Below are 12157 nucleotides of genomic sequence, written 5' to 3'. Positions count from 1 at the left end.
TGTTATAAACTTCACCGGGAAGCGGCACAGTGGAGCAATATTTGAATTTCGGGAATAAGCGATAATTGTTTTTGAAATGTATTACTTCGCAAAATGTTGAGGTGACGTCATCAGATTTTTGGAGGGGGCAAGCAGACGAACGACGCGAACATGAAAATGTGCTTAAATTTTCGCAGTAATCCACATTAGTTCCGGGGATTATCTGTCTACGCCCGGAACGTAAAAATCAATCTGGCGAAATCTGGCGTGGCCCTGTCTTTTGTTTCGTGAGATAACGTTTCAGCATCTGAAATTTAGATGTGACGTGTGATTGTGGGAAAATCATGTAAAAGTGGTCGCTGAATCCGAAAATATTGAAATTAAAGCGAATGGAACAGTGCCGGATGCTGAAAAAACTCATTGTTGAAGGACGCTTTAAGTTCTCCGTTTTTTAGACTTCGAGGAGTTTCGGCGTTGACGTTAATCCGATAGGATAATTAATTTAAAATGTGTATTTTATCGGAGAAAATATATTAGGATAAATAGGAAATAAAGCAAACCGGATTTCAGTTTCGAAATAAGTGAAGCGCCAGGGGAGTGGAAAAATTGAATTTTCATAATCAGTTATTTTCGACAGACTTTCAAAAACACACAGTGGTTACTTCAGGCGTCGGTATGAAGGGTCAAGGTCAAGATAGAAATTTTAAATCTAACAATGCAACTGTTTTGAATATAAATGGTATTTTAAATTATTTTCGAGACAATTATTTAAAAAAAAAATCGTAAAATCGAAACAGTGAAAATAAAAAATTTAAAAATTCGAAAAATTGAAAAATAGAGAAAATATATGGCATCGAAGAACTGAAAAATCAAAAAATTGTAAATCGATATCTAAATCTTTAAAAAATTGAATAATTAAAATATTTAAAAATTGAAGAATGGAAAAATTCGAAAATGGAGAAATTGAAACATAAAACATGAAAACATGAAAAATAAAAAACCGAAGTTGAACAACCAAAAAACTGAAAATTAAAAAAGTCGAAAAATTGAAAAATCGAAAAATCGCCATTTTTAAAAAATCGAAAAATTGAACCATACAAATATCGAAAAGCCGAAAAATCGAGAAACTAAAAATTCTAAAATTTAAAAAATTGAAAAATGTAAAATTTAAAAACCGAAAAATTGAAAAATCAAAATAAAATTTAAGAAATTGAAGAATCGAAAAATTGAAATTTTGAAAAATCCGAAATCTGATCTTTGAAAAATTAAAATATCGAAAAATTGAAGAATTGGAAAATCCGAAAATTAAAAAATCGAAAAATTGACGAATCGGAGAAAAATTGAAGAATCGATAAAGTGAAAAATCCCAAATCTGAATCATCGAAAAATTGACAAATCAAAAAATAGAAATGTCGAAAAGATAAAACTGAAAAATTCGAAAATCTCTAAACTGAAAAATCAAAAATCACCAGTTTTAAAAAATTTTAGAATTGAAAAATACAAATAATGAAGAACCGAAAAATCGAAAAACTGAAAATTTTAAAAGTTGAAAAATCTACAATTTAAAAACCGAAAAATTGAAAAATCAAAATAAAAAAATAAGAAATCGAAGAATCGAATAAACGAAAAATTGAAAAATCCTAAAACTGAATCATTGAAAGATCAAGAATTCTAAACAAAAACTGAAAAATCTAAAAATAAAAATTCGAAAAATTAAAATATCCAAAAATTGCCAAATCGAAGAAAAACTGAAGAATCTATATAGTGAAAAAATGAAGAATCGACTTGAAAAATTGAAAAATTGAAGAATTGAAAAACTGAAAAATCAAAAAGTCGAGAAATCGAAAAAAAATGAGAAAATCAAAAATGGAAAACACGTAACTAAAAATCGAGAAATCGAGAAGTCGAATAATTAAAAAATTAATTAAAACAGAAGTGACGAAAAATTGAAAAATGGAAACATCTAAAAATTGAAAATCGAGAAACCGAAAAATCGAAAAACTGAAAAATCGAGAAATCTAAATTCGAAGAGCCCAGAAGTCGAAAAATCGAAAAGTATATAACGGAAAAATTACAAATTAAGAAATAAAAAAAATAAATCAGAAAATTTTTAAATTAAAAGAATCGAAAAACAGAAAGATCGAAAAATCCAAAAATCAGAAGATCATAATATAAAAATCCCGATAAATCCAAAAACCGAAAAATTGAGAAGTTGAAAAATCAAAAATTTTAAAAATCGAAAAATTGAAAAATCGGAAAATCTTAAACCGAAAAGTCAAAAAATCAAAAGATCGAGAAAAAGAAACATCAAAAAACTGGAAAATCCAAAACGCAAAAATTTTAAAATCCAAAATGAAAAAACATTCGAAATTTAAAAAATCGATAAATCGAAAAGTCTAAAAATTGAACAGATAGAGAAAAATTGAGTAATCGAAACATAAAAATCTCGAGAAATCAAAAATATTCGAAAATCGAAAAACTGAAAAATCGAAAAATTACCAGTTTTAAAAAATAGAAAAATTGAAAAATACAAACATTGGAGAACCGAAAGATCGAAAATTGAGAAACTGAATATTCTAAAATTTTAAAAGTTGAAAAATCTAAAATTTAACAACCGAAAAATTGAAAAATCAAAATACAAAATTAAGAAATGGAAAAATTGAAAAATCGAAAAATTTTAAAGCGAGAAGCCAAAAAATCAAAGCATCGAAAAAACGAAACATCAAAAAATTGAAAAATTCAAAATTTATAAATTCGAAAAATTGTAAAATTGAAATAGAATATCGAACAACTGAAAAATGGAAAAATCGAGAAATCGAAAAATCTGTCATTTTAAAATTTGAAAAATTAAAATATCGAAGAATTGAAAAATCTAAAAAGTTATAAATCTAAATATCAAAAACCTGAAAATTTTAAAAATCAGCCAATCCGGAAACTGAAACATTGAAAAGTCAAAAAAACGAATAATGGAAAAATCAAAAAAAACTTAAAATGAAGAAACTGAAAATTGAAAATTGAATAGAACATAAAAATTGAAAATCAAAAAAATCGTGGAATTGAAAAATTAGATCATAGTATAGAAATCTCGATAAATCCAGAAAACGAAAATTTGAAAAATCGAAAAATCATAAATTTTAAAAATTCTAAAAGTTCTAAAATAGAAATAGAAATATCGAACAACTGAAAAATCGAAAAATCTACAAATAGAAAATCGAGGATTCGAAAAATCTAGAATTTTAAATATTGAAAAATTAAAATATCGTAGAACTGAAGAATCTGTAAATTGAAAAAACACGGAATCTTAACAACAAAAAATCGAAAAACTGAAAAATCGAAAAAGTAAAAAATCGAGAAGTAAAAAATATAAAAAAAACTGAACCACTGAAAAATCAAAAACCTGAAAAAACTAAAAATCAGGAAATTGAAACATTGAGAAGTCGAAAAATCGAGAAATAGGAAAATAAAAAAATGGAAACGATGTAACGTTGAAAAATCGAAAAGTCGAAAAAACGAAAATCAAAAAATTAAAACATCGTCAAAAATTGAAAAATTGTAAAATTCCCAAAATTTCCAAAAATTGATTAATTAATTAATTAACGAAAATCGAAAGACTGAAAAATCCCAAAACTGAAATATCATAAAATTGAGTATTCGAAAGTTGAAAAAAATCGAGAAATCGAAAATTCAAAATTAAAAAAATCGACAGGCCGAAAAGTTGAAAAACTGAAAAACCGAGAAATAGAAAAATCGAAAAATTGAAAAACTGTAACATCGAGAAATCGAAATATCGAAAAATCGAGAAATCAAGAAATCGGAAAATCCAGAAGTCGAAAAATGGAAAAGTTTATAAGTATAAAATTAAACTTAAACATTAAAAGAAAATAAAAATTGAACGATTTTAAATCTAAAAAATCGATAAATAGAAAAATCGAAAATTCCATAAATCAGAAGATCATAACATAGAAATCCTGATAAATCCTGATATCAAAAAATTGAGCAGTCAACAAATCTTAAACCGATAAACCAAAAAATCAAAAGATCGAGAAAACGAAACATGAAAAAACTGAAAAATTCAAAATTTATAAAATCGAAAAATTGAAAAATTGGAACAGAATATCGAACACCTGAAAAATGAAAAAATCGAAAAGTCGAAATATCTAGCAATTTAAAAATTGAAAATTAAAATATCGAAAATTTGAAGAGTCCACAAATTTAAAAATCGCGAAATCTAAACTTAAAAAAAAATCAAAAAATTGAGAAAACTATAAAGTAAAAAAATCGAGAAATCAGGAAATCGGGAAATTGAAACATTGAAAAGTCGAAATATCGAGAAATAGGAAAATCAAAAAAATGTAAGGTTGAAAAATTGAAAAATCAAAGAATGAAAAAATTGCGAAGTTCCAAAATTTCGAAAAATTGAGTATTTGAAATATTGAAAATCGAAAGACTAAAAAAATCCCAAAACTGAAATATCAAAAAATTGAGAAACCTCAAGTTGAAAAAATTAAAAAATCGAGAATTCCAAAGTGAAAAATCGAAAAATCGAAAAGTCGAGAAGCCGAAAAGTTGAAAACTGAAAAACCAAGAAATCGAAAAATCGACAAGTTTAAAACTACAAAATTGAAAATTAAAAACTGAAAAAAAAAATAAAAACTGAAAAATTTTAAATAAGAAAGAGTTGATAAATAGAAAACTAAAAAAATTGAGAAATTGAAAAATCGGAAAGTCAAAACATAGAAATCTCGATAAATCCAGAAATCGAAAAATTGAAAAATGGAAAAACCGAAAAATCTTAAAACAAGATGTCGAAGAATCAAAGGATGTAGAAAAGGAAAGATCAAAACACTGAACAATCCAAAATTTATAAATTCGAAAAATTGTAAAATAGAAATATCGAACAACTGAAAAATCGAAAAATCTAAAAACTTAAAAATTTGAGAAATTAAAAGATCGAAAAACTGAAGAATCTGGAAATTAAAAATTCGCGAAATCTAAACATCAAGAAATCGAAAAACTGAAAAATCGAAAAAGTAAAAAAATCGAGAAATCTAAAATATAAAAAATCGAAAAATCATAAAGAGCAAACGGAAAATGGAAAATTTAAAAATGTAAAATTCAAATCCAAAAATGTCGATGTCTGTGATAAAAATTCAACACGGATTCATACCCCACTTTTTACACAATGTTACTTTTTAACATTTAAACAACATTTATTCGACGAAATTGTAAGTTAGCATCAGCAATCAAAATGTTATAGAATTTTGATTTTTTTTTTTTCAAAAATCTGAATTCCCAAAAAATTAAAGTCAACAGCGTATCCTGGAGCACTTAAAAAACACTTAAAAAAAACAACCATCACAATTAATCATTAATAAATTTATTTATTTTCAGTTACACATTTGTTCCATTCATATTATTACCCAGCCGCAGCCTCGGCTCAATCTCCACCTCCCTAACAACCAGCACCTCGTAAAAATTGACAGCTCGTTCGATTTTGTTAAACGGAAACCACAAGTGGGGGGTCTTCCACGGGGTCACGTCCCCCACCGTCACATACCCTTGGTAAAACATCCTCCCGACGTGCATGATCCCGTTGTTCCCGTTCCCGTCATAGCCTGCCACGACAAGTTCAAAATCGGCGGTGTCTTGCTTGAACGTGCTGGAAGAAGTTTTAACCCAGTGGAAGGATTCCGGGCTTTCCGTGCACAAGATCTACAACATCATGAAAATAACGACTACTCAAATCTGGAGATTGTTAATTACTTTTATGTTTATGGTTGCGGTTTTCACACCGTAGCACGGTAAATCCACTTCTTTGACTCCGGGGTAGATCTGGGCGATGTAGAACCCGTTGTCGTGGTAGTATCCTTCACCGATGTAGGTGTCTTGGCCGTCTGCGTCCACGCCGCCTGGAAGGGCGTCGTGGGGGATTTCTCCAGTGTATTCCCTCCAGTAATAAAGTTCTAGAATTTTTTAGTTAGAAGGGTGTGAGTGAGGAGGTGAAGTTTACCGGAGTTTTCGTGGGCTGAGACTGTGGAAAGGCAAAGGATGAGCACACAAACGGTAACGACAGCCATAATGGCACGGACTGACAAGGAATGGTCAATTCAAACATTTATATGAAGGGGCAACGTGTTGATAGCGGAGATGAATAAATAGTTTTGGAATGTGTACATGGGATTCATATTTGTTGATGGAAATTTGTTTGTGGCGGGTCACACATTTTGGAGATTAATTTATTGTATGACAAAATTTGAGATAAATTTAACGATGAAATGTTAATAAAAGATTTTGGGAAGGTTCTAGGAAACTAGGAAAGTTTTATTTTTGTCGGTAGTTTCTTAACCTGAAACGGATTTCTCGATTTACGAATTTAATCAGAACATATCCAGTTTGACGGATTTCGATTTGAGCTTGAATGCATTGTTTGTATTTTGATGGACACAATTCTACTTTAAATATGACAAAAAATCGTTGGTTCTGCGGTCTCCTTTAAGAGTTTTGTTTTATGTTTGTTTTTTTTAAGTATAATTATTTTGTTGCGGTTTTAAATTCATTTGCTACAAATAATTTGAATTGTCTAGATTAATTTATTCGTTTTTAATCTGGATCTAAAGATTTGAAAATTCAAAATTAAAAATAACTAAAAATTGAAAAATCCAGAATTTGAAAAATTCCCAAAATTGAAACGTTGAAAAATAGACAAATCGAAAAACTGAAAAATTAAATATAAACGAGAAATCATGAAAGTGGAAAATTAATAATTAAAAAATCAAAAATTGAAGAATTAAAAAATAAAAAAAGTCGATAAATTGAAAAATCCAAAAAATGAGGATCTTAAAAAAAAAATTAAAATCGAGAAATCGAAACACCAAAACATGGAAAAATCGACGAAAAATTGCAGAATCAAAAAGCTGAAAAATTGAGACGTCGAAAATTAAACAAACGAAAAGTCCAAATCGAAAAATCAATATTTAAAATATTGAAAAACTGACGAATCAAAGGCCTGAAATATCGAAAATCTGGAAAAACAAAAACATGAAAAATTGAAAAATTGAAAAACTGAAAAACTGAAAAATTGAATAATTGAAAAATCGAAAGATGAAAAAATCGAAAAGTTGAAAAGTCGAAAAATTATAAACTTGAAAAATCAAAAGTATGAAAAATCGAAAAATTTAATTTTTATCCATTTCATCCTTTTCATCATTTTTGTTTTTTTTATACATTTCGTCCTTTGCGTCCTTTTCGCCTGTTTCGTCCTTTTCGTCCTTTTCCTCCTTTTATCCTCTTTATCCTGTTTATCCTTTATATCTCGTCTATCCTTTTCGTCCTTATTCTTTTTCATCCTTTTCGTCCTTTTTCGTCCTTTTCTTTCTTTTTCGTCATTCTCGTCCTTTTTCGTCCTTTTCGTCCTTTTTCATCCTTTTTGTCCTTTTAGTCCTTTCCGTCCTTTTTCATCCTTTTCGTCCTTATTATCCTTTCTCGTCCCTTTTCGTACTTTTCGTCCATTTTTGTCCTTTTTCGTTCCTTTTGGTCCTTTTCGTACTTTTTCGTCCTTTTTCGTCCTTTTCGTCCTTTTCCGTCCTTTTCGTCCTTTTTCGTCCTTTTCGTCCATTTTCGTCCTTATTATCCATTTTCGCCCCTTTCATCCTTTGCGCGCTTTTTCGTCTTTTTCGTCCTTTTTCGTCCTTTTCGTACTTTGCCGTCCTTTTTCGTCCTTTTCGTCCTTTCTAGACATTTTTCGTCTTTATTTGTCCTTGTTCCTCCTTTTTCGTCCTTCTCGTCCTTTTTGGTCCTTCTCGTCCTTTTTCGTCGTCATTAACCTTTTTCATCCTTTTTTGTCCTTTCTAGTCATTTTTTGCCCTTTTTCGTCCTTATTCGTCCTTGTTCGTCTTTTTTGTCCTTCTCGTCCTTTTTCATCCTTATTTTCCTTTTTCGTCCTTTTTCGTCCTTTTTCGTACTTTTTCGTCCTTCTTGGTCCTTTTCCGTCCTTATTATCCTTTTTCGTCTTTTTTCGTCCTTTTCGTCCTTTTTCGTCCTTTGTCGTCCATTTTGGTCCTTCTCGTCCTTTTCGTCGTTTTTCATCCGTATTATCTTTTTTCGCCCTTTTTGGTCCTCTTTAGTCATTTTCCGTCCTTTTTCGTCATTGTTCGTCCTTTTTCGTCCTTCTCGTCCTTTTTCGTCCTCATTATCCTTTTTCGTCTTTTCTAGTCATTTTTCGTCCTTTTTCATCCTTGTTCGTCCTTTTTCGTCCTTTTTCGTCCTCATTATCCTTTTTCGTCCTTTCTAGTCATTTTACGTCCTTTTTCGTCCTTATTCGTTCTTGTTCTTTCTTTTTCGTCCTTCTCGTCCTTCTTCGTCCTTTTTCGTCCTTAATATCCTTTTTCGTCCTTGTTCGTCTTTTTTCGGCCTTTTCGTCCTTTTTCGTCCTTTTTCGTTTTTCATCCTTCTTATTCTTTTTCGTCATTGCTCGTCCTTTTTCGTCCTTCTCGTCCTTTTTCGTCTTTATTCGTCCCCTTTCGTCCTTTTTCGTCCTTATTATCCTTTTTCGTCCTTTTCGTCCTTTTTGGTCCTTATTTTCCTTTTTCGTCCTTATCATCCGTTTTCATCCTTTTTCATCTTTTTTCGTCCTGTCCATCCTTTTTCGTCCTATGTCGTCAATTTTCGTCCCTCTCGTCCTTTTCGTCCTTTTTCATTCTTATTATCCTTTTTCGTACTTTTTCGTCCTTTTTAGTCATTTTTCGTCCTTTTTCGTCATTGTTCGTCCTTTTTCGTCCTTATTCATCCTTGTTGGTCCTTTTTCGTCCTATTTCATCCTTTTTCGTCCTTTTCGTCCTTTTTCGTCCTTTTCGTCCTTCCTCGTCCTTTTGTCGTCCTTTTGCGTCCTTTTCTTCCTTATTATTATTTTCCGTACTTTTTCGTCCATTTCGTCCTTTATCGTTCTTCTCGTCCTTTATCGTCCTTTTTCGTCCTTTCTCCTACTTTTCGTCTTTTTTCGTCTTTCCGTCCTTTTTCGTCCTTTCTTTCCTTTTTCGTCCTTATTATCCTTTTTCGTCCCTTCCATACTTTGCGTTCTTTTTCATCCTTTTTCGTCCATTTTCGTCCTTTTGCGTCCTTTTTCGTCCTTGTCGTCATTTTTCGTCCCTCTTCGTCATTTTTCGTCCTTTTTCGTTCTTTTCCGTACCTTTCGTCCTTTTTCGTACTGTTTCCTACTATTCGTCGTTTTTGGTCCTTTTCGTCCATTTTTCATCCTTTGTCGTCCGTTTCGTCCTTTGTCATCTTTATTATTATTTTTCGTACTTTTTTGTTCTTTTCGTCCTTTGTCGTCCTTTTTCGTGTTTTTTCGTCCTCGTCCCTTTACGTCCTTAGTGTCCTTTTTCGTCCTTCTTGTCCTTTTTAGTCATTTTTCGTCTTTTTTCGTCCTTGTTCGTCTTTTGCGTCCTTTTTCGTCCTTATTATCATTTTTCGTACTTGTTCATCCTTTTCGTCCTTTCTCGTCCTTTTTTGTCCTTTTTCCTCGTTTTACGTCCTAGTCCGTCCTTTTTCGTCCTTTCTCCTACTTTTCGTCTTTTTTCGTCTTTCCGTCCTTTTTCGTCCTTTCTTTCCTTTTTCGTCCTTATTATCCTTTTTCGTCCCTTTCATACTTTGCGTTCTTTTTCATCCTATTTCGTCCATTTTCGTCCTTTTGCGTCCTTTTTCGTCCTTTTCGTCATTTTTCGTCCCTCTTCGTCATTTTTCGTCCTTTTTCGTTCTTTTCCGTACCTTTCGTCCTTTTTCGTACTGTTTCCTACTATTCGTCGTTTTTGGTCCTTTTCGTCCATTTTTCATCCTTTGTCGTCCGTTTCGTCCTTTGTCATCTTTATTATTATTTTTCGTACTTTTTTGTTCTTTTCGTCCTTTGTCGTCCTTTTTCGTGTTTTTTCGTCCTCGTCCCTTTACGTCCTTAGTGTCCTTTTTCGTCCTTCTTGTCCTTTTTAGTCATTTTTCGTCTTTTTTCGTCCTTGTTCGTCTTTTGCGTCCTTTTTCGTCCTTATTATCATTTTTCGTACTTGTTCATCCTTTTCGTCCTTTTTCATCCTTCTTCGTTCTTTTCGTCCTTTCTCGTCCTTTTTTGTCCTTTTTCCTCGTTTTACGTCCTAGTCCGTCCTTTTTCGTCCTAGTCCGTTCTTTTTCGTCCTTATTATCCTTTTTCGTCCGTATTATCCTTTTTCGTCCTTATTATTCTTTTTCGTCCTTTCTCGTCCTCTCTAGTCATTTTTCGTCATTTTCCGTCCTTTTCGACCTTTTCGTCCTTATTCGTCCTTTTGCGTCCTTTATCGTCGTTTTCGTCCTTCCTCGTCTTTTTTCGTTTTTTTTCGCTCTTTTTCGTCCTTTCCGTCCTTTTTCCTCTTTATTATCATTTTTTGTCCTTTTTGCGTCCTCTTTCGTCCTTTTCCGTTCTTGTTATCCTTTTTCGTCCTTTTTCGTCCTTGTTCGTCCTTTTCCATCCTTCCAGTCCTTTTTCCTCTTTATTATCATTTTTTGTCCTTTTAGCGTCCTCTTTCGTCCTTTCCCGTTCTCGTTCGTCTTTTTTCGTCCTTCCCGTCCTTTTTCCTCCTTTTAGACCTTTTTCGTCCTTATTACCCTTTTTCGTCCTTTTTGTCCTTTTTGTCCTTTTTGTCCTTCTTGTCCTTTTTATCCTTTTTGTCCTTTTTGTCCTTTGTATCCTTTTTATCCTTTGAAAATATATATTTTTAATTTTGTAAAATGGAGATTTTGCGTAATAAATTATTATTATTAATATTGTTAAAAATTGAAAAATAAAAAACTTGAGAAACTGAAGAATCGAGAAATTGAAAATTTAGAAACCTTAAAAATTAACAATTGATAAACCGAGAAAAATTGAAGAATCGAAAAATTGAAAAACCAAAAATTGAAATATCAAAAAATTGAAAAATCGAAAATTTGGGGATCGAAAAATCGAAAAGTCGAAAAATTGAAGTCAAAGTGTCAGAAAATCGAAAAATTAAATATTCGGAAAATTTAAAAATCGAGTAATTGAAGGGTAGGAAAACTTAAAAATCGAAAATTGAAAAATTGAAAACCCAAAAAAATCGAAAATTCGAGAAATCTAAACGTCAAAAATTCGAGAAATTGAGAAATCCAAATGTCGAAAAGTCGAGATTAAAACTTGAAAAATTGAAGAAATGGAAAATCGAAAAACCCTAAAACTAAAATAACGAAAACTTAAAAAATCACAAAAGGAAAAATTTTTAAAATCGGGAAATTGAAAAATTAAAAAGTTGACGAATCAAAATCCGAAATATTGAAAAATTGAGAAATGGAAAGTTGAAAAATCGAAAAATTGTTATAAAATTTTTATTTTTACTTTTAACTTGTAAATAACACTTCTACCACAAAGTTGTAAGATGACATCATCAATTCCTGAGGGAGACAGGAAAGGATACATTTTAATTAACGAAAATTTTCCAAACAAAATAGAGAACGCCATTAAACCCGAACAAACAAGTCAGCTTTAATCTTTATAGCACCTTAAACAAAACATACAAAAGAAAAAAAAATCAGTTTATTTGTATTTGATTACATGTGTGTTACATTGGTACTGTTAGTCACCAGCAACTCGTAATTATGCAGCGAAATTTCACGGTTACCAAACGTAACAAATAAACGAACATTGCCTTTAGCGCTGGTAAAGGGCGTCACATCGCCCACTATCACATACCCTTGATAAAACACCCTTCCGACGTTATTTACTTGACCACCGTCGACCCTATCATAACCCAGCGTAACGGGCACCCACCCAACTATGTCTTGCTCGTAGGTAGAAGAAGTGGTTTTAATCCAGTAGAAAAACTCCGGGTGTTCCGTGCACAAAATCTGCAACAACGTTGTTAAAAAAGCAGCCATAGTAGTTAGAACTTAGTTAGAATAGTTACTTTTATGTTGACGCTAGTTTTGACCACGCCGTAGGCAACCGTAGCCACTTCTTTGACTCCGGGGTAAATCTGGGCCGTGTACAACCCGCGGTCGTGGATGTAGGCTTCGGCGATGTAGGCGTGGCGGCCGTCCGGGTCCGAACCCCCGGGGAGCGCGTCGGGGGGAATCGCCCCCGTGTACTCCTTCCAATAATAAAGATCTGGAAATTTTTTACTTGGAGGGTGTGAGTTAGGTGGTGATA

General features: G+C 31.7%; 1 protein-coding gene across 1 annotated transcript; it reads right to left on the bottom strand.

Annotated features, from left to right (window-relative positions):
• Positions 1–206: 206 nt before the first annotated feature.
• Positions 207–6056, bottom strand: LOC135137045 (uncharacterized). The gene is made up of 4 exons (XM_064066584.1): positions 5990–6056; positions 5743–5942; positions 5400–5691; positions 207–286 (listed from the first exon to the last, which is right to left on the bottom strand). The coding sequence occupies exons 1-4, from the start codon at positions 6054–6056 to the stop codon at positions 207–209; spliced, it is 639 nt and encodes a 212-aa protein (XP_063922654.1).
• Between the last annotated feature and the right edge of the window lie 6101 nt (positions 6057–12157).

Source organism: Zophobas morio, unplaced genomic scaffold (genome assembly GCF_036711695.1).
Source record: "Zophobas morio isolate AGI-343-1 ecotype UQ-CSIRO unplaced genomic scaffold, CSIRO_AGI_Zmor_V1 ptg000028l, whole genome shotgun sequence".
NCBI lineage: Eukaryota > Metazoa > Arthropoda > Insecta > Coleoptera > Tenebrionidae > Zophobas > Zophobas morio.
The sequence above is the reverse complement of the archived record's forward strand: the minus strand, read 5'-3'. Positions and strand labels throughout refer to the sequence as shown.

Bases quoted from the DNA above. Each gene is read 5' to 3' on its own strand.
- LOC135137045 (XM_064066584.1), bottom strand. From the start codon at position 6,056: ATGGCTGTCGTTACCGTTTGTGTGCTCATCCTTTGCCTTTCCACAGTC. The intron at 5,692-5,742 runs GTAATTAACAAT...ATGATGTTGTAG, and splicing joins CCGCAACCATAAACATAAAA to ATCTTGTGCACGGAAAGCCC. The intron at 287-5,399 runs GTAATAATATGA...TCTAAATTTCAG, and splicing joins TGAGCCGAGGCTGCGGCTGG to ATGCTGAAACGTTATCTCAC.